Raw genomic sequence first — 25,308 nt, forward strand, 5'->3', positions numbered from 1 at the left:
CAGCTGCACAGAGGGCTGTGTGATGTGGAGTCAGCACCTTAGGAGGTGGGACGGGGGCGGTGGGCAGAGGAGGAAGAAGCTCAGGGTCCCAGTGGATCAGAAGAAGGAAAAGGGGAAGAGGCGGTCAGGACACAGGAGATGAGAAAACAAAAATGACCAGAAAAGGGCCAAAAAGCAGAAAATGTAGAAAATAAGAGAGTGAAAAGAGAAAGAGGCAAAACAGAATGTGGGCAACCACACAAAACAGGAAGGAGACAGAGCAGAAGGAGGGAAGGGAGCAGAAAAGAGAGCGAGATGGTTGGGGAAGGATGTGAGCAGGGAGAGAGGGGAGCCAGGAAGAGCACATCAGAGGACGTCAGGGCTTGGAAACGAACTTCAGGTGAGAAGAGGAATCAGGAGCCCCTGGGCAAAGCCTCAGCCACTGACAAAATCCAGGTGGACCGAGAACACCAGGTCAGTCACATAAATCAGCAGGTTGATGGCTGTCAGACTGGCCACAGCCAGTCGTTGGTTCCAGGTACACACCAAGGAGGTGAGTCTATCGCTGCAGCTCACATCGCTGGACCGCTGGGGCTGGCCGCCGAACTTCTGGTTGAACTGGTAGAGCGGCCAGAGGACCAGAGCGGTGGCATAGAGGAGGACGGAGAGCAGAGTGAGCACAACCTGGAAAATGGGGAAGGGAATGGGCAGCCTGTTGTCACACTTGCCCAGGTTCAGCAGAAGGGCCACAGATGACAGGAGAAAGCAGATGGAGTACACGGCCACGCACCACACCAGGGCCGGCTGGTGCAGGTACAGGTAGGGGCTGCTGATGAAGACAAAGATGACACAGGCCACAGTGGTCTCCAGCCCCTTGAGCAGGCCTGGCACGGTGGCCATATAGCCTGTGATCATGTTGGGCTGGGCCCTAGTGCAGGCCACTTCCATGGCATAAGCCACAAAAGCAAGGCAGGAGAATGCAGTGGAGGTGATAGTGCGGTCCCGGTAGCGGCTATCGGGCAAGAACTGAATGTAGGTGGTGGGGTAGATGATGGAGGCCGAGAGGCAGAGGAGGGCAGAGTAGCAGTTGCAGGTGATGAGAAAGTTGTCCCAGGAGAAGGGGAAGTGATCCTCGAGCTCACATAACTCGACTATGAGGTTGATGAGGGTCACAACGAAGCAGAAGCACCAGATGAACATGGACCAGTTACCTATGGTCCCCTTCCAGGTGCCCACGCTGGCTCCCAGGGAGAAGGCCACGCAGGTGGAGAGCAGCTGCAGCCGTCGGAGGCAGCAACCCATAATGGTTGAGGAGCCCAGGCCTGCGGACGATTATGTGGTGGTCGTTCTGGTCCTACTGGTCACTGCCACCAACATGGCAGTGGTCTTCACCGAGGACCCACCAGAGGAAGATTCGGCTCTGGAGGAGGATTGATCAGACGCCTGGAAAGTCTCAGGGGTCTGTGATGGCTGAGGCTCAAGATCTCTGGAGTTTGAACCAATTGCCCACACACTTGGGTAATGGCACTGCTGCTCCAGAATGATTCTCCCCACCCATCACCCTTGGCCTTCTCAGGAGACTTGTCTTATCCCAAGGTTCACAGCTGTGTTTGGTCTGGCATCAAACCATGAACATTTTTTTACCTCTTTGTGCCGCATGCCATTATCTACAGAGACACAGGGTAGCCTGACCCTTATCTGTAACTACAACCCTTCAAGGCTCTGAAAACTGAACAAAAATTGTTTGGTAACAAAATTTGAACTGAACAGACACAAGACAATTTATGGTCTTTATTTTATGTAGTGTGACTGCTCAAAAGTTCAGTGTCAGAAACACTAATGTGTTTGATTACAAGGTGCCTTCAGACCCCAGTGGTTATTATGTCCTATAGAGTAGATACACCAAGTTACATGATTGAAGCTGAAAAATTCTGAATTCTGGAGCATATCTGACCCCAAGGATTTCAGAAAAGGGACTGTGGATTGTACTGCTAACCCCATTTTACAGATGAGAAAACTAAGGTTGGGGGAATTAAGTCCTTCCCTAAGGTGGCATGGCTAGGGTGTGGGAAACCCAGATACAAATGCCAAAGCCATGGGTTTGAACCCTTTGCTCTGCAGCCCAGAATTTCAGCAGGGTCCGTGGGTGGGAGCCCAGGACCAAAGCTCAGGCTCTGGGAACCCAGGACACACCTTCAGGGCCATGGGCTCCTTCCACAGCAACCCGAAGAGACACGTATCCCCGCCTTTCCTCCCTGCAGCCGTCACTAGAAGGAGCTGCCATCTGAGGTGACACAGCCCCACCCAGAAGAGGGATAAGCCATGGGGTGAGAGCAAGGCAGTGGGGACAAGATGACATGTGTAGTAGGAACTGTTTTGAATCCCCTCCCCCCAGTTTTGCCTTAAAATGTGACTCTTCCCCACTTGGATAGGGAGACACCAACTCAGCATTACTCCAAAGTGAAACATCCTGGGGGAACCACAGAATAAATTAACATAGTGTTTGGCTCTTAAACTCCAAAGCTTCCCTCCAGGTGGGAGTCTGAAAAGATCGAGGAGTAGTACTACCTGAGCGAAGATTTTTCTGGCCTGGGAGATTGGTGATTAGTGTCCAAGCCGGGAAGGAAGGATTGGAAGTGAACAAGGATGTCGTGTCTGGTTGCTGATGTGGAGGCTTTCAGGGCATCCCAGGGAGCGGGTGGAGGATGAACAGATCATAAGCCCCCTCTTAAGGGCAGGAGCTGAAAGAGGAGGCACCTGCTGGCCCTCTGGCAGGTGACAGCCCTGAGGATGCACCCGGGACTGGGGAGGGGCCCGGGGTGGCAGAGCGGGAATGACTGGGGGGGGCGGAATTCCGGGGCCTGAGTGGCCCCAAGGCAGCCCAGTAAGTGTCTTCTGACCCAGAAGGGATGCAGGCATGGAGCCAACCTTCCCCATGGAGGAGGAGCCTGGAGTGGAACTGAGGAGGCCCCCCAGAAGCCTCCACATGTCTGAAGTGCTATGAATTGTGAGCTCCGAGGAGTGTCGCTCAACAGCGAAGTGCCATCTTCACTGTCTCTCCTTATAGCCCAGTGTTTGGCTCCTCTGTGTCGCCGTGGAGTCCCCCAGAGCACCACACACCCTGGGTAAATCCTTACAGACATGACAGAGCCAGCCTGCCCTCTGGGACACAGTGTGGTATAAAGGACTCAGGCCAGAACTATTACTCAGACACACCACCAATCTGAGGGCCAGAATAGCAGCAATTATTTAAGTATTCTTGGAAACACCAACATTTTCTTTCTTTTACTTTGTACTAATGTTTTCCTCTGGGCTTCAGAACAGACCTGCATTGTCAGCACAACACAACGTCCCTCACTCCGCCTTCCTTTCCCCCAAACACACACACACACACACACACACACACACACGGAAGAGAAACCCATGCAGGCACGGTCTTCTGTGAGTTCATAGAGAGCCCATGCCAGGGAATTGGAGCTCCTCCTCTGCGACACCTGGTAGTGTGGTGGAACCTAGTTCGCCTGTCAGATGCAGCAGGTGCAGGAGCCAAGGTTGGTGGAGGAGGGAGGGTGCTGTGGATGCAGCTGGAGAAAAGGCTCCTCTCCAAACAGGTCAGAGCCCTGGAGAAGCAGCCCAGCACATGTAGCTCAGTACAGTTTCTTTGCCCACAGTGGATGCAGAGAGCCCCTTGATCTCCTCGACCAGTAGGTGGCGCCCTTGCATCTGATACCCAGCTTGATGGAGACAGAAGCTGCCACCTCTACCTGCGCCCTGTCCCTCAGGTGCCTCTCCCTCAGGTGCCTCTCCCAGAGTGGCCCCCGATGACTGGTAGCTGCCACCTAGAACGAGCTGCTCCCTCCATCACCAACCACACAAGTGAGGGCTCAGTTGGTGACCGTGGACACATCACCAGGCTTTTTTTACCTGGGGTCTCCCCCTCACTCACCCATTTTCTAGTAATTGTGCCCAGAGCACCCGAGCTAATTGAAAGAAGACTTGGACTTTCGTGTTAAAGTAGCCTTCAGCTGGGAGGCAAGGGCTGCTTCTGGAAAATGTTAATGCTTTCTTGTTGGATACCAATCCTGCTTGGAACTAAGCTTCAAACAAAACCTCATCTGTAAAATGAGGGGGTTGAATCATCCCGAATAGCCATTCTGGCTTGGACGTTTGTGCTACTGTGAAAAAAATTCCAATTGAACCCTGGGTCGGGGAGCCAAGGGCTACTTCTAGTTGCCAGTGGTGTTGTCACAAATAAAGTGGTTGTGAATCAGTTTTTATTTTAGGCCTTGCATTTGATAGATTAATTTCTATTTTGTGGGCCACTCTGAATAATTCCAAGAAAATCTCTCCATCAGAGGCTCCACTGACATCAACACCACCAGATAGGAGGCCCCCGGTGTGCAAACCTCAGGCTGAGTCACTTTTCGAAGACTTGGCTCCAGGTGAAAAAAAAGATTGTTTATGCTTGGGACCCCTAGTTTCCATGGAGACAGAGTTTCTCCCTCTCTATCCACCTTCAGGGGGTGTGGGCTTCAGAGGGTTTCCCACCTACCCGTGCCCAGAACTGAATTTAAGAGGTCCAATCTTGGGTCAGACAAATCCATCATCCCTGAAGACAGACAAAAGCTCTGTGTTCTGGACAGCCAGACAACCTGAATTTGGGGGGTGTGGCCTTCACTGCTATATAATTTTGGCTTGGAGGTTTATTATTTGTTTGTTTACTTAATTATTTAATTATTTCTTATGGGATTTCTCCAGGTAGGTACAGTCTTGCTGAGACCTCCTAAGCTCTTTATTTGGAAAAGAAAAGATCCTTTTTTTTTTAAAGAGAGTAGAGAGGTTTATAATCACTTCAGATGGGAGACTAGAACTGCTGAATAGAGAACTGTGTTTGGAGGAGATCAGCTGGGAATGAGATGAAGCACAGTGAAGAGCAGCAGATGGTTTCTAAACTGACAAAGCAAAGAGCTTTCTCTTTACTCCAGTTCTAAATTCTTTAGAATCCTGGAATCTCCACACTGAAAGAGACCTCCGAAGTCACCTGGTCTTTCCTCCATCCTTGGCAATTGTCACCCACTGCCTGTTTCCCAGGGCAGTCAACTCTATATTCTTATAACTCGGTTGAAAAAAATCTTCTGAAGTTCTTAGAATGAGCTGAAATCAGCCTCCCCGTAACTTCCATCCACCAGTCACAGGTTTGTTCTCAGGAAGCCCGTGCAGAGAAGAAAGTATCAACTTTAGTCCAAGTTAGCTTGGACTACACCATTCGCAGCAGCTACCATGTCATCTTCTCTTCTGGATAATACCCCTAGTTCTTTTAACCACTCCTCATTTTCGGTCATTTCCAGACCCTTCACCCTCCTGGCCACTCGCCTCTGGATGCTTTCCAAGCTGTCAGCTTACATTTTACACTGTGGCTGGGACTCTGTGCTGATGTTCCTAGATTCTCTGTTGATGGGCTGACGGATGTAGGGACATCCTGAAACTGCAAAGCCGCGTGCAGATGTCTCACCAGAAACTGGTTACAGGGACACGTCCTGTCATCAAGAACAATCTTGGAGTAGCTGGCAAACACCATGGCATGTTTTCTACCATGAGAACCACATGCTACATATCTTTAAATGTGTCTCTAGAGAATCAGAGTATAGTTGGAAGTGATTTATTTTTCCTCCAATGAACGCTTAGTATCAATCTTCTAGGATCCTATCTCTGATCATAGAAGAAAGGCTTTGGAGCTGTGACAATAGATGGCCCAGTCTCTAACCTCAAGGAGATTAAATGGAATGCTCTACAAAAGCTTAATTGGCCCAGGTGTGCTAGCTCTAAGCAACTTTGGAAGAATTTTGCTTGTGATTAAAAAAAAAAGCATGGTCATAGATGATTGGAGATGGAAGGAATCTCAGGAAGCTTGAATTGATGTCCCTTGGTTTATAGATGTGTAAACTGAGCTCCAGAATTTGTAGCTCATCCACCTACCCGTCTATCCTTCCATCCATCCACACAACAAATGGATTTATTTAGCAGCCACAATTTGCAAGGTAATATATTTGGGGGGAGTCCAAAATGAACAACAATACCAGATAAGGAGTGGGAAGTAACCTCGCTGGTGTATGGATAAAGAGTTCTTATTGAATGATCTGGCCAAGGTAATCCAGTTGGTTGGCATCAGAGCCAGGAATAGAAAGCAGGTCTTCTGACATCTGGCACAGGGCTTTTCTCAAAGCACATGCTATCACTAGTAAATGACTAGATGGTAGGTGATAGAGCATCTGTTCTATTTCAGGGGACTGCGTCCTAATGGAATCCTATTTAGACATTTCAGGCAATATGTCTGTAATTGGTGAATGTGCTGGTTGCACAGAATGCTTCACCACTGAAAAGCACGATGCAGAAGCTAGAGACAAAAACTATTCCTGTCCATCTTCCAGAAGCATAGACAATCCCTCCTTAGCCCCTTCATTCATGACTCCCCCTTGCCAACAGTTTACCAAAATTCTCCCCCAGGATCCACCAGAGAGCAAATCCAAATTGTTTTCCTTAGCTTTCCTGCTCTTTGAGCTCCACAAGATTGGATGTTATTGGCTTTCCTGAAACATCCTCCTCCCTTGGTTCCCAGATGCTTCTCTCTCCGCTCTCCCCTTGCTGACTATCCCTTGTCAGTCCCTTACCCATGAACATTTTCAGATATATTACCTTGTACATTATAGCTTCAGAATAAATACATTTGTTGAGTGGGATGGATGGATGGATGGCCAGGTGAATGAATGACAAATTCTGGAGCCCAGTTTGCCCATTTATAAACCAAGCAATATTAATTCAAGCTTCCTAAGGTTCCTCATTCTTCATATTTTGCCATAATGTCTCTCCTTTGAGGACTGACTCATTCATAGTACCTCTGCTATCATCTCTATGTATGAAGCTTCCAAATCTATCCCCACCTTGACAAGTATCCCTTGTTCCACTTGGCTCTCTTTCTGTTGCTTCAAACTCAACAGGTCTCAAATCAAGCCATCCTTGCCTGATTCCCACTATACTCCATGCCAAACATCCATCTCCTTTCCACCACCCTAACCAGCAGCCCTCCCTTCCAGACTCATTCTCTTAGTTCACCAGGCTCAAAACATTGAGATAAAATTTAGTTTTCCTCTCCTGTTAAATAAGACAATCACCTACAGAAAGTCATTAGATATTCCTCTCTCAAATCAGTTTAATTTTATCTATCCATCTATCCATGAATCCATCTTTCATCCTTTGAGAACATCCCAGCTTACTCTGGGATGACTAGGTCATGTTTCAGGGAAGCCAGATCCCTGTCCTGCAAGCTCGGAGTAACGTCACATCTCAGCCAGAGTTGCTGGTATATGCATCCCCAGGCGTTTAAGCTATGCCCAGCCAGATGCTCCACTCACCTTCTTTTCACCCTTGAGTACAAGTCCAAGGCCAAGAGCACGTGCAGGGCCACCTGGCACACCAAGATGCCTCTCCATCAGGAAGTCTTGCTGGAGAGCAAATGGCCCTCTTACTCCTCTGGGAGGGGAGCCTCTCCAATGGCACAATGGGCCATAACCTGAAATCAGACCTTATTTTAGAATAGGCAGCTGGGAGCTCAGGGCTCCCCAGAGTTGAGCAGTGACCCCTCTAGTGCAGCCCACTCCCAACTCCTTCCCTCCTTAGCCTCATTTCCCCACCACCCACTTCTGCTCCAAATGCCAGTATCAAGCCCTCCTCTATGATTGTTTGCAAAGAGGGGGAGGGATGAAGGGGGCTGTATGTTAGTCAAACATCTTTAACCTCCCCAAGAGCATAGATGCAAATGTCCAGGAGAAACCCACTTTGGGGCCGTGTTGGGGCACACAGAGTGGCTACGATCCAGGCATGACGTCCCAGGTACCCACGTAAAGATATTTTCAGTCTGACCACAGATACCTGCATCCAGATTTCTAGACTTACAGGAAATTGGAGCTTCAAGGGCCCTCAGCGACCAACCAATGCAATTCCCCCTTGTGCAGATGGGAAGACCAAGGCTCAGTGACTTTCCAAGGTCACTCAGTGAGGCACAGACAGAGCTGGAGCTAGAAGGCAGAGGGCCAGTCCAGTAGGCAGGATAGTGACAGCGAGCTACCCTGTCACTGAGATAAGACCCCACGGCAGCTGGGGGTTCTGGGTTCTGCCCCTTAAACTTTGAGTAAAAAGGGTTCTGTTAGTGGAGGCAGATGGATGGTGTGAGCCCAGAAAGGCAGTAGAGAAGTGGGGCTTGTGTCTGAGCGGGGTGGGAGCACGTCCAGTGAGGGGTGACCCATGCTCGGCCTGGGAGCCCAGCACAGCTGGAGAGGCAGGGAACGGCCCCGCAAGGACTTGAACTTCATGTTCCCCACCAGAGCCCTGATCACCTGGGGAGCCAGCCAATTTCACAGAAGGACCCCCTTCCTGCCCTCTCTGCCTACTCACGGGGCTGGCTGGCCAAGAGGCAGCCCTTCCACCCACGGCTCCCATGGCTGCCGGGGACTCAGGCACCCTGCCTGCTCACCTCACCCCTCATGTCCAGACGTGCTCGGGATGCACGCTGTCTTTGCCAAGGGCCCTCAGAGGTTCAGACTATCCACATCCACTTCCAGGGACTGAGGCTCCCAGGGTATTGAAAAATAAAGAAATGCCAAACAGGGTTACAAAAATTGAGTTGTGTTAAAAACATTTCCTGTGAACAAATTAACACTCTTTACACACACACACACACACCCCAAACATAATGCAACATAATCGTGCTATTCACAAAATAGTCATAGAAATTATACAAACATTCAGAGGCCCCCTTGGCAACGTGGCCCAGCAATGAACATGGATTTAAAGTTGTATGGTGAAGGTCTCCTTCAGCAAATCTCTGACTGGATGTGAAACCTCCCTCAAAGGTAAGTAACATTTGAGGTCGAGACACGGACCAAACGCCTCTTGTGTCTGAGCCCCAGTGCCTCAGCCAGCTCCATCCTGAGGTGTGCAGTTGACAGACTCTACCTGAAGGTGAGCCGCAGCCCCTCAGGGACTGGGCCTATACTGGCTGCCTGTCACACTCACGTCCACACACAGCCCCAAGCCTGCACCTCAGGGAGAGAGGGAGGGACACCAGGCTGCCCCCAGGGACACCGCAGGAGCCTGGGCTGCCGGTGGGCAGCCGGGCCTGGCTGAATGAGGCCTTTTCATAACACACCACCCAAGAGGGGGATGTAATCCCTCCCTAGCCACACAGAGCCCTCTCAACCCAGGCAGCACAGTGCACTGTTCACACAGCTCAGGAAACAAAATAAATATATTCTCCCCCAAAGACCCCACAATGGGGCTTTTTCATGGCAGAGAATCAGTAACAGCCCCCTCTCTCCACCCGGCCGACAGCCTACTGGTCCCTATAGCCTTTGCCTGACCCTTTCTAGACTCAGGGTCCACCTGGCCCAGCCCAGGCCTGCCTGCCCACTTTCTGTCAAGGTCTTGTACGGACAGTGGCCCCAAGGGTAGGTATTGGGCACAGTCTGCAAGCATCCAGGGAAAGGAAGGAGGCAGGAGAGGGACCTAACATTTGTTGATTTCCTACTATGTGTCAGGCAGGCAAGAGACTCAGTGAGGACACCCCTTCTTGATGGATTAAAGCCGCCCGCAGATTAGGTTGCACAGGGCTGAGGAGGGGGGCAGCTACCAAGGTTACCGTTGAGATTCCTGGTCAACCATGCAAAGATCCAGGCTAAACTACATAGTTGGGGGAGCCACCCAGTGTTCTCTGAGCCCTCCATCACACGAGGTCCCGAACTATCCCATGCCCGCATGTCCTATGGGAGGCTCACTTTCAGGGGGATGTCAACCAGCCCTGAAAAGACTTCTCTGGTACTTTGCCCCACTCCCCAGTCACAGCTAAACCAAATCATCTGTGACTCCCCAACATGTTCACCTGCCTTGGATGGTGCACTTCCCTCTGTCTGGAATGCCATCTTCCTTTCCACTCTCTTCTCTCTAAAATCATGGGGAATAGTAAAAATAAATAGATAACATTCAGTGAGTGTTTACTCTGGGCCAAGCGCTTATTGGAACGCAAGCATCACCTCCTACAGGAAGCCTTCCCTGACTTTACCCAGCATTGTGACCATCTGTCTAAGAGTCTCTCTCCCCAACTGGATGGGGAGGGCCTAGAGGTCAGGGCCATGCACCCCATCTCTGAGTGCCCGGTTCCTTTCCCAGAGGTGACCCCTAAAGGTTGGGTGAGTGTGGTGCCTGTACAGCACCTCATACTAGTACAAGCCCTGAGCCACAGAGTATAATGGCTCTTGTCTAGGAGTCAGCATCCCAGCTGTGAGGCCTGGGCAAATAATTTAACTATCTAAGCTCTATTTTTTGCTTTGTTTGTATTTTTGTTGTTGTTGTTGTTGTTTTTAGTTTTTAATTTCAAGCACAGAGAGTTGGGTTAATTCCATCCTTTAGCTCAAGGTATATGATCACCATTAGTTAATGCAAGGCCCCTTCTTATTTTATTTCTTTTTTATAGCTTTAATTGACATAGAATAATATTTAAAGTGTGCAGTTTGATGAGTTTTGGCATGTTCACGCACCCAAAGAACCATCACTGTGATCCAGGTAATGAACAAATTCATCACCCCCACAAGCCACAAGTTTCTCTGTGCCCTTTGGTAATCTCTCCCTCCCTCCTCTCCCCTCCTCCTATCCCCAACTCTGGGGGCAACGACTCATCTGCTTTCTGTCATTATAGATTAGCTTGTGTTTTCTAGAAATGTATATAAATGGAATCATACTGTCTGGATTTTGTCATTCAGCATAATTATTTTGCACATCATCCATATTGTTGTGTGTATCAATGGTTTTTCCTCTTTAATTGTTGAGTAGCATTCTACTATATGGTTATAGTACAATTTGTTCGTCCATTTATCTGTTGATGTACATTGGAGTTGTTCCCAGTTTTTGGTTATTACAAATAAAGCTTCTGTGAACATGTATATAGAAAACTTTGTGTGGACATATACTTTTTTTTTTTTTTTTTTTTGCGGTACGTGGGCCTCTCACTGCTGCGGCCTCTCCTGCCGCGGAGCACAGGCTCCCGACGCGCAGGCTCAGTGGCCATGGCCCACAGGTCCAGCCACTCCGCGGAACGCGGGATCCTCCCAGACCGGGGCACGAACCCGTGTCCCCTGCATCGGCAGGCGGACTCCCAACTACTGCGCCACCAGGGAAGCCCCGACATATACTTTCATTTCTCTCTCGAAGTAGAATGGCTGGGTCATATTTTATTTTATTTTTCTCCTTCATTCCCGATCTTTACTCTCACTCTCCCTTAAGCACCCACTCTGATATTCAACGTATTCCCTTAACTATGAACATATCCTCATAAAATGCTCAGAGCTGTCATGTGTGCGGTTGGGGGGAGTTAACTTATGTACATAGTACTATACTGTAAATCTAGTTGTTTCTTGTTTCACTTGATCTTATTTTTTGAGCTCCATTATGCCTATTCTGCAGTTAGAAGTTTGCTGCTTCTAACTACTGTGCAACATTCATAGTGTGTCCCCACCACCTTACTTATCCCTCCCTTTGATGAACACCAAGGTTGCGCCCAACGCAGCACTCCCATAAATAATGTCATGGTGAACATGTCATCCTTCCAGTCCCCTTGCCAATCTGCACAAGCACTGAGTTGGATCTCCGGGTCCCAAGGTATGCACTTACTTCTTATCACCCAGGGTTGCTGGCTTCACTGCCTCCACACTGCCTGAGCCAACTAGTTACCTGCCTGCCCTCCAGCAGTGCTCCGGCCCCCGCCTCCCCACATCCCGGCCAACGTTGAGTACCCGTCCGCTTTGCTAATCTTTTCCCTTCTGATGGCTGTTGAGTGATATCATGTTTCAATGCATATTCATCTTATTACTAATGAGATTGAGCATCTTTTGAAATACCTGTTAGTTCTTCTCTTTCTGTGAATTACCAATTTGTATTCTTTGCCTGTCAAACTTTGTGTTTCCTAGCTTTTCCTTACTGATAGGCAGGAGCTCTTTGTTTCGCTTTGTTTGAATTGAGATATAACTTTCAAAAAGTAAAGTGCACAGATCTTTAGTGTGGAACTTGATTCGTTTTTACACATGTTTACACTGGTGTAACCATTGCCCAGATCAAGATTTAGAACATTTCCAGCCCTCACAAAGATTCCCTGTGTCCCCCTAAGTCAGTAACCTCTTAAGGTAGCCACTATTTTGACTTCTATCACCTTAGATTAGTTTTCCTGTCCCGAAACTTCATGAAAATGGAATTAAATGGTACGTACTTTTTGCACTGAATATTATCCGTGAGACCCATCTGTGTTGTTGTCTGCAGCATTAGGTCATTCTTTTTCATTGCTGCATAATATTCCACCATGTGCCTATACCACAATTTATTCACCCTTTTTCTTGTTGCTGGACATTTGGGTTGTTTCCAGTTTGGGGCTATTACACATGAATAAAGCATCTATAAACGTTCTTGAACATGCCTTTTGATGGATATAAGCACTCAGTGCAGTTGGGAGTGGAATTGTTGCATCATTGGGATTTTTGCAGGTTTAGCTTTAATGGACAACTGCCAAACATTTTCCAAAATGTTTGTACCAATTTACACTCCTACCAGTGGTTTCTGAAAATTCCAGTGGCTCCTTATCCCTGACAATACTTGATACTTTCAGTCTTTTTAATTGTAGCCATTCTGGTGGGTTTTGTAAGAGAGATCTATATATCCTAAGAGATTCACTTCTTTCGGGTTTTATATACTGTCTTGAAAATGTAATTTCACCCATCTGTTATCTTAGTGCACCATGTATGGTATTTGTCTCCTCATCTGTAAATGGGGATAATACACCTACCTTCAAAACCTGGCAAACAGTGGGTGCTCAATTCATCTTACTACACATTTCTGTCTCCACCGTTCCACGGGTGTTCTTCCAGGGCAGGGACTGGATGTTAATTTGTGTAGCAACCAGGGCTCCAGCTCCGGGCCAGCAAGGAGCGGTTTTTCAATAAAGTTTGTAGATTAAGTGACGGAGCCTCCCAGAAGCAATCTCCAGACTGCAATTCAAGGATCTGAGGGGGGGGAACGAGGGGCCTGTGGCAGTGAAGTTGGAAGAACCATTTCCTTTTCAGGCATCCAGTGGGTGGGGAGTGCCTCCTCCTCCGGGGGTCGGCCCGTGGACTTAGCGAGGAGGGATGGGGTCAGGTGGGAGCCGGGGCTGAGATGGCCGTTTTTCCTCTTGAGCACTCGCTGCCCGGGTGGGCGGCGCGGAGCCGGCCAGCTGCCTTCTGCCCCTCTGCCGCTCCCTTTTTTCCAAAGGCTCTGCCCAGAGAAGGAGTAGAAGGAGAAAGAGGCGGCGGCGGCAGAGGCGGAGGAGGAGGGCGCTAGCCTCGCCCCCGCGCGGCCGCCCGAGCTCCCTCGGGTTCTCACTGTCCTGGGCGGGCGCTGCTGGACCACGCCGAGCCGCCGCTGGCAGCCGGACCGAGGCGCCTCGCCGCGTCGCCGCCTCGTCGCTTCGCCACCTGGCTGCCGCGGCGGCCGCCGCCCCCTCCGCCTGCAGAGCCGCCCGCAGGCCAGGCTGGGCAGCCACAGGGGCGCCGCCACCGCGGGCATCACCCTCCCTGGGGGCAAACAGCACTTCTTAGCCAGAGGGTTCGCCAATCCCGCACTGAACCCTTATAGACTCGCAATTAGAGTTTAGTCCACCCCTCCCCTTACCCACTAGGGCCTGAGGACCGGGGAGGCGAAGCAATTGGTCCAAGGTCGCTTGGTGAATTAGGAACAGTCAGCACTAGGCTCTAACCCCCATTCCCTGTCCTCCCTTGCCTCTGCCCTGTGGCCAACGCACAGGCATTTCACTCAAGTATACCTCCCAGATCCCTCCTGACTCCCCAGGCTCCTCTCTCTCTGCGGTACTCTGAGTCAAAGCCAGGTCCTGTGTATCACCTAGGGGCTGGCAACACCCTGCATGGGTCTCCTGCCTTCCCTCTTGTCCCCCTAACATCCCATTCTCCGTCCAGCAGCCAAAGTGATCTTTTAGAACAGGAATCTGATCACCACTCTGCCCTGTTTGAAAGCCCCGATGTCTCCCAGTACGCTGGGAATACAGGCGAAAGCCAACGCCACAGCCCCAGGCCCCTGCTTTTACTCCCCTCCACCTATTATGCTCAGTCCCCTGAACTGAGTTCCAACCTGCCGAGTTATTTCCACCCCAGGGTCTTTGCACTTGCTCTTCCCTCTCTCCCAAGCACTCCTTCTCTCAGGGTTCTTAACCAGGGTGTGTGGGGGGGTGTCCATAGATTGAGGTGGATTTTAATTTAATTGTTTTCCTATGTAACCCTGTGTAATACATTTTATGTGTTTAAGAACATCATTTGGGGAAGGGGTCCATAGGCTTCATCAGAGTGTCCCAGTGCCTGTGGCACAGAAGAGTTTAAGAACCCCTAGACCTTTGCATGTCTGGCTCTTCCTTGCCCTTCAAGTTCCAGCTCAATGTCACCTCCTCAGGGAGGCCTTCCCCAGTTATGTCAGCTAAGGCTGCTCCCTTCCTTATCTGGTCATTGTCCAGCACAGAGTTTCTTAAAGTGTGGTCCCTGGACCCACCGCAACAGCATCACTCAGGAATTTGCTCAAAATGCATGTTCTTAGGACCCAAGAAAGTCTGGGATGGGACCCAGCATTCTATTTTAACAAGCCCTCAAAGATGATTCGGATGTTGGATTCTCAAGTCGGAAAACCGCTGGCCCAGCATGTTACCCCTGTGCTCTCACAGTTTTCACCATCCAGCCAAGGCAAGTTGGAATCTGGGGGCCTGAAAAGAGGAAGGACAATGGGGGAAAAGGCGGAAGGGGAGCTGGCTGAGTAATGAGGTGGAGCTACATCAGACCTACAGCCCACAGAGAGTCAGGCTGTCTTGGGGAAGAGGCACGGTTTGACTTCAGCCAGAGTAGGGCTTGCAGAGCCTGGTTCTGCCTCCTGTTGGCTGGCCCAGGTCACCATCTTGCTGAAGAGGGGAAGGAGGTCCACATTCTTGTGTTTCACAAGTGACAGGAGAGGAGTTTGCATTCCCCTGGGCACTCATAGCTCGGCCCTGGTCTGAACATTAACCAGTATCCCTGAGGTCCCATTTGGAACCAGCCACAGTGGCTCCCAACTCATACCAGCCTGGTCTCCTGGCCTCTGCTCCAGTGGCCACAGGAAGTTCCAGGGCAATCCCAGGATCCTCCCATCCTGAGCTGTTTCCTGTGCATATTCCAGGAGGGCCAGATGTTCCTGCGACCTGAGTCTGAGCCTTTCTTCAGACTGGAGAGCTGGTTTTGCCAGTCCCTGGAAGCTGCCTGTTGCTTCCTGCAGACCAGCTAGGGGCAGCCTGCAGCCTCTGGCTTTGGTGTTGTAAAAGGGGAGTTATGGCCCTGTTCCTTTTGGCCACTGGTCTCTGGCCTCCGTGCAATTCCCAGGCCCCCGGGGGGAAACCAGACACTTTTAATTGACTTCCCCAATCTGATGATAGAGTATTGGGTATCAATAGACCACAGGCAAGCTATTTTCGTCCATGATTTCAGATGGCAGCAGAAGCCCAGGCTACCACTATCCTGCCACGTCACCTCACGGGATGAGCTCACCCCTTCTGCTAGCACAGCAGCATTTGCTGTGGCCAGTCAGTCTGATTCGGGACCTCCCAGGGAAAGTTTTGGAAGTTGGGTGTAAGCAATTACAGCAGTGTGGCTGAACCAGAGTCTGCTGGAGAACAGCCTGGAGTCAGGAGACCTGGGCATTCTCCCAGCTCAGCCCCTTCCTAGCTGGGGACATTAGGCACATGACTTGTCCGATCTATGCCTCAGTTTCCTTGCCTGCCAAGAGGAAGTGGAAGTAGGTGACAACGCTGGCTCTGGAATTCTACAATGAAGCCTGAGTGCTTTTTTTTCACCCTGTCTTATTTCAGAGTCCTGAGTCTTGCTAGCTGTCATCAAGATAAGAATCCCCAACTTGACAACATTCAGGGGTCCTGGGTTTGGTCCCAAATTCCCCACTTGCATGCCCTTCCTGAACCTTGGCCAACCCTCCTGGGTTGATTGGGTCTCCAAAGCATTTAGGGCACCTCACAGGTGTATGCCTGCACTCTGGGTCCAGTGTGAGCAAGCATAAATTGAGGAGGTGGTGATATGACCAGTATGCTGTCGCCACTTCTCCTCACAACCCCTTGCCAGACTGCTGCACTAGACCTTTCACTCAGCATTGCCTGTCTGATCTACATGGTGCCCTTCCCCCACCAGTCTGTGAGTTCAAAGGCAGGCAGGGAATCCAACCACCTCTGTGTCTTCAGGACACAGTGGGCACTTAAGTAACAGTCATGGAACGAATGAATAAGCCAATAAATGGATGGATGGATGGATGGATGGATGGATGGATGAATGGATGGGTGGATGAATGAAAGAAAGAAGGCAACCCATGAGAGGCATGCTTGCTTAATACACTGTGTGTATGTGTGTGTTGTTGCTAGGTGGCGGAGAGGACAGGATTAGTCACAGTGAACTAGGAGGGAACTTGATGGCTCTGCCTGGAAGCCTTCCCCCTCAGTCACAGTCTGCAGACTCAAGAACAGAGAGAAGCTTTCCTCCGCGAGAAAAACCATAGAATCATGGAATGTTGGCTCCAAGCAAAAACCACAGGTCACTTAATCCACACCCCTCCAATGGGGAAGCAAAAGGCCCAGACAGGTTTAGTTCCTGCCTGTACGCTGAGCTCATCATGGAAACTGTTGTTTTTTCCATGAAAAATGAGCCAGGGGGCAGGGAAGAAGGGGCACAAGAGGAGTCAGTATTAAATAGAAAACTGTTAATCACAGAGAGAGCCTGTGCCTTTCCCAGGGCCTGACCAGCCCAGGGCAGGGGGCTCACAAAGCAAAGTGGGCTTGCCAAGCTCCAGAGGTGCCAGCTCGCCTGGGCTGGGCCATCAGGCATTATGGAACCAAGCCAGAGGCTCCAAGAAACACCTAAGCTGGCCTTGTGCTCATCCTGGAACGCGGTTTCCTGCTATTTCCTTATAGAAGGAGGTTTCTGCTGAGCACAGGGTTTTCTACATTTTCCATCCCTTGGCTATTAAAGAAAAACAGGAGACAAAATATAAAATCCTTCCCCGAGGTTGCCAGAAATCTCCCAGTTTTGAAGAATGAAGAGCTTAAGCTCTGTCCTGTAGTCCCTAGAGGCCTGATGCATGAAGCAGCAGGAGCTGATCCCAAGGTGCAAACTGCTCACACAGGCTGCTCCCCTCGGCATGGCAGGGAGCAGAGTGCTGAGCCCTTATGTTGCGGCTGAGGCAGCCTCCTGAGCTTACACGGCTCCAGGAGGAGAGATGGCAAGAGGACAGGGAGACCAGCACAGGAGCATTGGGAGTCCTGGAGGAAGGAGCTCTAATCAGAAGGTTTAAGTCGGCTTTGGAGAAGATGATACAGGCCCTACTAAATTCACCACTGAAATTCTCATCTTTGTCATAGTGCCATGTCTCCAGAAAGCCCTGCTTAGGGAAGAAGGACAGTTGTCTTTAATGCATTCCTGTGGGGTGAGTACCTTGGGAAGCCAGAGAATCCCTACAGGGGTGGAGGATGGGTCACGAAAGGTCTGGAGCACAGGACCTCCATAGGAGGGCAAGCCTGTGGGACATCAGCTCTTGGGGTCCCAGGAGAGCTGGGGGATGGAGGCAAGGGGCCTGCCTGGACCTCCACCTAAGGATAGGAGCGGAAAGACCTCACAGGAATATGCCCACACTCTGGGTCCAGAGTGAGCTTAAGTTGAGGAAGTGGACCTATGTCTAGGATATCCTCACATCTGCCCCTTCCAGGCCCATCCTCAGGCCCTCAGGCCCCTCACCTACACATGTGGGAGGCAGTACAGACACTGTGATGATCCAGAGTCAACAACCTGCCATCAAGGTCAGCACTGCCCCTCGTAACCTGTGTGACTCAGGCAGTACCTGACTCCTCTCTCTGCCTCTGTCACTTCATCTGTGAAATGGAAATAATGCCCGCACCTCCATGCCTGGGTTGATGTGAGAATTGAGATAAAGCAGCAAAGCGAGGAACACAGCTCCAGTGTTGACAAATGTGAGTTGTTAGGGAACTAACCAATGCTTCTGGGGCTGAATAAGGACAAGCACAGCCCATTCAGCTGGACATCTCTGGAGCAGGCTCACCTGCAGGCTGCGAGTCAGGCACAGCAGAGGGAAGAGGCAGGGCGCTACAGCGTGGGTGAGAAAAGAGGCCTGCCCCACGGGGTTGATTGTAAATTATGGGCCTAACGGAAGGACAACTGTTCTAAGAGCAGAGACTGGAGGTGGTGTTCAGGGAATGCTGCCTGGAGGGGGCGCTAGTTTCTCAGGAGGGGCTTGGTTCTGAGACTACAGGAGGCAGGGTTGTGACAACCAGCATTATCCCAGGCCTTGTGTTCCTACAGGACCTCATGGAGGTGAGTAGCCCTGACCTTGTCAACCCCTGTTCCTTGCAAGGGGTGGTGCAAAATGGACGAAACTCAGGGACTTTGGAACATGGGAGGATCTAGTTCCAATGTCCCCTCCCTCTTCTGGGTGACTTCCCTGAAGCTCCCAAACCCCTGTGCTCCCAAGCGCCTCATCCTTAAGCTTCTATACACCACGCACCACAGTCACTGGGCACTACGTTTTGGTTGCCCCCACTGGCCTGAGTTCCCCGAGGGCAGGAACTGTGTCATCCCCAAGTCCAGCTCAGCCTCTTGGTGCACCGGCAGAGCAGGGGCACACACACATAAGATTTTTTTGAAAGAAGTTAGAATTTTGACATTTCTAAAAAAAGCATCAAAGTCCCTATTATAGGGCAAATGAAAATTTTGTTGGCCTCCCTTACACTCCTATTGGTTTAGTGTGGCTTTCATATTGATTACATATAGGGCATATTCTTCTAGGTCCATAGCAACTTTCAAAGTCTCTACCCAGCCCTGCTTATGAAACTTGCTTCTGCTTTTTGGTTTCTCAAAACAGCACCTGCAAAGTGTGGTATTAGCTATGTTTGCCAGCAAACAATAAGCCCCAACATGACTTCTCTCAGAGTTTTGTTGGTTTAAAAAAATGTATATATATATATATATATATATATATATATATATATATATATATATATGGTTAAACACATCGTTTTTTAAAAGAAAACCCATGATTAAGAAGAGCATTATCAAGTCAGATCTGGGTTTGAGTCCTGTCTCACCACTCAACCAAATGAATGCTTGAACAAATTGCTTAATGTACTTGATACAACACAACCCCCGTAAGCCCTTTGCTTCTTCGTCTAATGATTTATTTGGTATTTATTGGTGCCTACTGTGTGCAGGCACTGTTCTAGGTGACTAGGATACATCAGTGCACAAAACAAGCTCCTAGTGGTACTTATATTCATTAAAGATAGTGGGGAGACAATAAACAATAGACATAATCAATAAGTAAAGTGTATGTTAAGTTAGAGGGTGACAAGGTCTATAGAGAAAAGAAAAAGTGGCAAAGGATCAAGCAATGGGGTGCTGAGGGCAGGGGGGAGGGGCAAGCTGCAGATTTAAATGTTTTTGAATATAAAACATTTGACATGATGGTTAAGAGCATGGATTCTGGAGCCAGACCTGGGTTTAAATCCCAGCATGTGCTAGCTGTGTGACCTTGAGCAAGCTACTTAACCTCTCTGTGCTTCAGTTTCCTCATCTGTAGAAGCGGGCCCATGTTCCTCCCTGTGCCCCTCTGGCTCATGGGGCTTGTTCGTGCCCGAAGTCTGAGACAGATTAGAGGCGCCACAACCCAGAGGTCATTTACGTGGAGCTGTGGATGTTACCCGCATTGTTTGGCCAGGTCAGCAAGATGCTGACGGCCTTCTACATGTGGTTCAGGGTCTTCCTCGTGATCAACGTGGTCACAGGATGCAGACTCTTGGATCTTCATCATCGGACCGCCCTTTTACCAGTATGTTATGACGCTCCTCATTGTGGCAATGTCTTTCCAGTTTCGTATCCTGGGAAATCGAGCGAGCGCTCTGGACCAGATGGCTGCTAAATTCTGCGTGGGCCTGGGGGTGCTTCGTTTAAGGCTGGGGCCGGTCCAGAATCCCCTATCCAGATGACTGCTGGTGGCAGACCCAGGACTAGGATGGTGTTGCCCGCAGGAGTGCTGACCTGGAGGTTGGGAGGCTAAGGCTCCATCCAGTTTTGTTTGTGCCATGAAATATGCGGTTGAGGATGGGAGTGGGGAAAACCGTTCTTAATTCTGTCACGTTCAAGTGATTGCAAGCTTGACCTTTTAAGGAAAGTTTCAGTGGTTTTATAATAAATGATTTTCATTGAAAAATAATGCTAATAACAATAACTAGCCACCTCATAGGCGATTATTATAAGAACTAAATGAGTAAGTTACATGTAAAGTGCTTGGAACAGAGTTGGCCCATAGTGAAAGCTGTATTCCTGTTGAATATAAGCAGTAGGAAGCACTGGCTAAATGTCAGTGTTTAAATAATCCCAGAATCCTAGGACTCACCTTCTTTCTCTGGGCCCCCTTAGGTTGTGGGCATGGGAAAGGGTAGGCAAGGTCCCCCTCAGCCTCTTCAGCTCAAGACTCAGCAGGAATCCCCTTCCTTTGCTTGGCAGTAAAGGGTGAGGGCAAGCCCACTAGCTCTGGACCAAGCTGATTCGGGCTTGAAACCCATTTCCACCACTGGCTAGCTGTGTGACCTTGGGCAACTCGCCCGATCTCTGCAAGCCTTGATTCCTCCTCTCTAATGTGGGAATAATAATTATTGATTATTTATCATGACCCAGGCACTGTTCTAACTGCTTTGCAAATATCACTTCATGTCATCCTTGCCACCACCTTATGAGCTGGTTCTTTTGTTATCCTCTTTTACAGGCGAGGAAACTGAGGCACGGAGAGGTAAGACGTTTCCCTGGTGGAGCCAGGATTTCAACCCCCGTCTGCCTGACCCCAGAGATCCCCACCCCCTGCCCCTCCCTGTAGCGACACCCAGGCTGGGTGTGTAACACACACACTCCAAGCTCGGAGCTTGACACCTGGCACTGCCCTTCCCTTCCTCAGTTCCTTCCCTACGAGTGGCTGGTTAGAAGCGGGTAGTTTGGGCCCAGGGGTCCTTTGCCTCTTGTTTGTATTTTAAAAGTTCTTTCTGCCCAGGCAGAGAGGAGTCATCATAGGCTCCAAGTTTGCAGTTGGCCTATATTTCATACCCGGTACCTCCGCCAAGCCCCTCCTCCCCCAAGAAAACAGGTCTCTGCTACTTGGTAACATCAAAATAATTAAATTTTAAACATCTATATTTGGCCAAAGCTCAGCCCTCAAAGGGGGATCTGGCTAAACCATGTTTCAGAAAGAAAAAATTTAAAAATCTAATAGACTAGGTTGTTTGTTTGTTCGTTTTAATGAAGAGACTCAGAGAGGCTAAAATGTCTGGGGATAGGTGGGGACAATAGGGAAGTGGGATTCATTCTTCAGAGAAAATCCCAGGGGGGGCCACGTGAACAATCAGAAATAAACCGACTTGTGCTTATTCCAGTGTGTAGGCCTTTAAATAGACCCTGGGTGCATTTCTGTAAATGTGGGACAAGGTGTCCCTTCTGAAGGCTGTTTATGGGACTTGGTTGTTCTGGCCTTCAATGGGCTGCTTTGTTGTGTGTCTGCCTGAGCAGCCACAGCGGACGCCGAGTGGCTCCAAAGCTCATGCTCCCTCCGCCACTTTCCTTAAGCAAACTCCAGAAGCAACAGTCACCCTGGGAGTGAGGATTGCACAAGAGCGGATGGGACCCAGGCTGTGGCACCAGGACCTTCCAGGGCTCCCCAACAAGGACCGCCCTCCTGGGCCTCCTCTGAAGTGTTCCAGAGTGGCTCTGGTGGGACCCAAGATAAAGCCTCAGCCCCTTGGTCCCTCAGTTCCCTGCCTTAAGGGGCTCCTTGCTCCTTGATCCCTAACACAGTGCACTTTCCACCGCAGGGAGACAGAGTACAGGGGGCCCACCACAGAAGGTCGCTATGAGTTCAGCCCTGCCAGCCAGGGGACAGGCGAATGTTCAGTCTTTTCTCCATCCGTTCAGTCACCTACACTCTAAACTACCACTGTGCCTTAGGAACAAATAATCCATAATCAAAATCACAATAGCTAAATCTATTGGACGTTTACTGTGTACCTGGCCCCATGCTAAACTCCTACATACCTTCTTTCTTTAATCCTCAAAATGACTCTGAGTGTATCTTCCTCACTTTATTTAGTTTTTTACATACTGTCAATAGAGTATATACGTCAGTCCCAATATCCCAGTTCATCCCACCCTATCCTCACTTTATTCTTCCCATTTACAGGCAAGAAAACTGAGACTCAAGTTCCTGCCAAGGAGGCCAAGGTCCTGCAGCAGTTAGTCAAGAACAGACCAGGACTCTAACCCAGGTATGTTCAATTCCAAAGCACGTAGTCTTTATCATTGAACTCTCCTGCCTTGATGATGCACTATACACCACCTCTGGCCCCCAGAGCTCAGCCTGGTGGGAAAGATACGCAAGGAAACAGACCATTACAAAAGACCTATAGAAATACTAGCTCGGGCGAGAAGGTCTAGTCCAAACAGGGCAAGTAGGTCATAAAGAACTTAAGAGATGGTCTTTGAGTTCAGTCTTTTTTAAAAAAAGTAAAAGTTAGTCAGGTGGAGGAAGGTGATCTGCTCCCTGACTAACCTGAAAGATTCTTCAGAATGGGAGGAGGTGAGAGAGAGAGAGTATGTGTGTGTGTGTGTGTGTGTGTGTGTGTGTGTGTGTTTCAGTCTGACTGCTGATTTAGGGAACAATGAGGCAAGGCTTGGCACTAGAGACTTCAGTAGATATGGGGGTCTTGCCATTGGTGTCAGATACTGACCTTGCTAATTTAATAGCCACCCATATTTACTGAGAGCCCATGTTAGTGATATCTTACATGTCACTATATCTTTGAGAGTGTCAAAGCTCATTGGATCCCCATCATGATGTGACCCAGACATGTTGTTTTTCAGATGGGGAAACTGAGGCTCAGTGAGATTAAAACACTTGCCAATGTGCATGTCACTGACTCAATTCCTGGGACTTAAAGACTTTCAGGGTAGATGAGACATGCCTTTAAGAAAATCTATGGCAGTCACTAATCCAATTCATGACTCCCCTCCAAACATCCCTCCAAAGTAGTTGCTACCTTTTGTTTGGACACACTTAATGGAAGGAAACTCATTATCTTCTAAAACACCTTATCTGTCCTCAGAGAGATTTCACAATTACTGACAAGTTCTTTTTTTTTATGTAAATTTATTTATTTTATTTCTTTATTTTTGGCTGCATTGGGTCTTTGTTGCTGCACACGGGCTTTCTCTAGTTGCAGCGAGGGGGGCTACTCTTGGTTTCGGTGCACGGGCTTCTCATTGTGGTGGCTTCTCTCGTGGTGGAGCACGGGCTCTAGGCGCACAGGCTTCAGTAGTTGTGGCACGCAGGCTCAGTAGTTGTGGCTTGCGGGCTCTAGAGCTCAGGCTCAGTAGCTATGGCGCACGGGCTTAGTTGCTCCGCGGCATGTGGGATCTTCCTGGACCAGGGCTCGAACCCGTGTCCCCTGCATTGGCAGGTGGATTATTAACCACTGCACCACCAGGGAAGTCCCTCTTCCTTATTTTGAGGATAACTGTCTCCAGGTTCTTTGATCCATCACTCCAGTTCCCTCGGGGGGGCCTAGAGAGCAGCATCACTCTCTTCCAGAGGCCAGCCCTTCAACATTTTGGAAAAGACCCCTGGGTCTTAGCCAGGAGGCCTCAGACATATGGTGAGGTTGCCCATGGAGGCCTTTGTCCCACTGCCCTGCTCCCTCTGGGCCTGCCCAGTGTGTCTGACATCAGGCCAACACATGTCTGCTCCCAGCAGTCAGGGAGGGGGCCACTGTTTGCAGATCCCAGAGCCTCTGCCTGGTGGCCCAGCCCCAGAGGCATTGGCCCAACCAGGTCCTCGGGCTTCCTCCAGCCAGTGTGGTCCTCTCCCTCGTGTCGACGTTGTCTGCTGCTGGTTCTGCGCTTCTCTCCCTTTCCCTGTGCTCGTGAGAGAGGGTTAGGTATGAGGCGGCAGCAAAATGCCCTACTGTTCAGGCCTGCAACCCACTGGCGTGACTCTCTCCCGGGACGTGTGGCCCCCTGACTTACCGGGGCCCGCCCTGGGTAAATGTCTCGTGCTGGGAGACCACGAGCTGTCCTTTCAGAACATACATTTCCGTGAGGCCCAGGTTTGGTTCCCAGAACAGCAATAAAAGAAGGACCCACACCTTCCCTCAGCACCTCTTGCTCAGCCAGCGTTGACAGAAGAGCCACGTGACACAAGAGTGAGTAAGGCAGGGGCCTGGAATGAGGAAGAGAGGGAGCAAAAAGCCACCTTCCCTTGCTGATCATCACCTGGGACAACGCCGGGTGTTATCTGCACACCCCTTCCCCTGCTTCCCGTTGCGGGGCCGTGGTTTTCCAGAGGAAGCTTGTGTTGTTGGGTTGAATCCGGCTCAGTCCCCCACCCACTAAGGGCCTGCCCCCAGGAGAACGTCTCCTGCCTGGGCTCAGAGGGCAGCAGGTAAAGACACCCTGCCTGGCATCTTCCTCTCCCTCCCTCCTCTGCCCAGCCCCTTGGTCAGATCGTGGTAGTGCAGGGAGGCCTCTGCATCTGGAATCTTCCAGCCCTCCTGTTCCCTCGGCTGAGTGTATTTGTCTTGGCCACCTTCACCTGGGCTTTTTGAAACAGACTTTCTTTCCTTTGCTTTCCCCCAGCAGCTGGCCTCCGCAGCATGGCTCACAGAGTAAGCCTTGTTTTCAGGGAGCCACAGAACCCCCTGCTCTACGAGGCAGCCCACCCGTGTCTGCACCCTCACAGCCACTTTTCTCTGAAGCCACGGAGAGCAGCCATGGACAGAGGACTGAGAGAGTCAGGGCCTGAGACCAGAGAGCCGGCATGGGGGACAGAGAGGCCGAAGTTATCGGGAGCGCACATCAGAGCAGGCACATGGCTCCGTTACATTGAGACGTGTTGGAGGAAAACAGGGATCGAATGGAGAAAGTCAAGTCCCAAAACCACATGGGGGGAGCCAAGCTAGTCTAGAGGGAGACCCTAGGAAGAAGGGACCTGCATTCAGGTCCCCATCTGCCCCTTATTATCTATACCCTGTACCCTATTCCTAATCTGTAACGTGGGCACAATAATAATATTCTACTTGCTCCAGGGTAAGGAACTGGACTTCTTGAGGCACTTTCCAGTTTGAAAACC

The 25,308-nt window shown here is 50.1% G+C and overlaps 1 protein-coding gene across 1 annotated transcript; it reads right to left on the reverse strand.

Moving 5' to 3' along the window:
- Window positions 1–414: 414 nt before the first annotated feature.
- LOC309818350 (myeloid-associated differentiation marker-like) lies at window positions 415–1,356 on the reverse strand (the record flags this gene model as incomplete). The annotated part of the gene is given in 2 exon segments (XM_082648038.1): window positions 415–1,311; window positions 1,315–1,356. Coding segments are annotated over 2 exon segments (939 nt in total).
- Between the last annotated feature and the right edge of the window lie 23,952 nt (window positions 1,357–25,308).

This window comes from Grampus griseus, assembly GCF_964374135.1.
Source record: "Grampus griseus genome assembly, chromosome: 2".
Taxonomy (NCBI): Eukaryota; Metazoa; Chordata; class Mammalia; order Artiodactyla; family Delphinidae; genus Grampus; species Grampus griseus.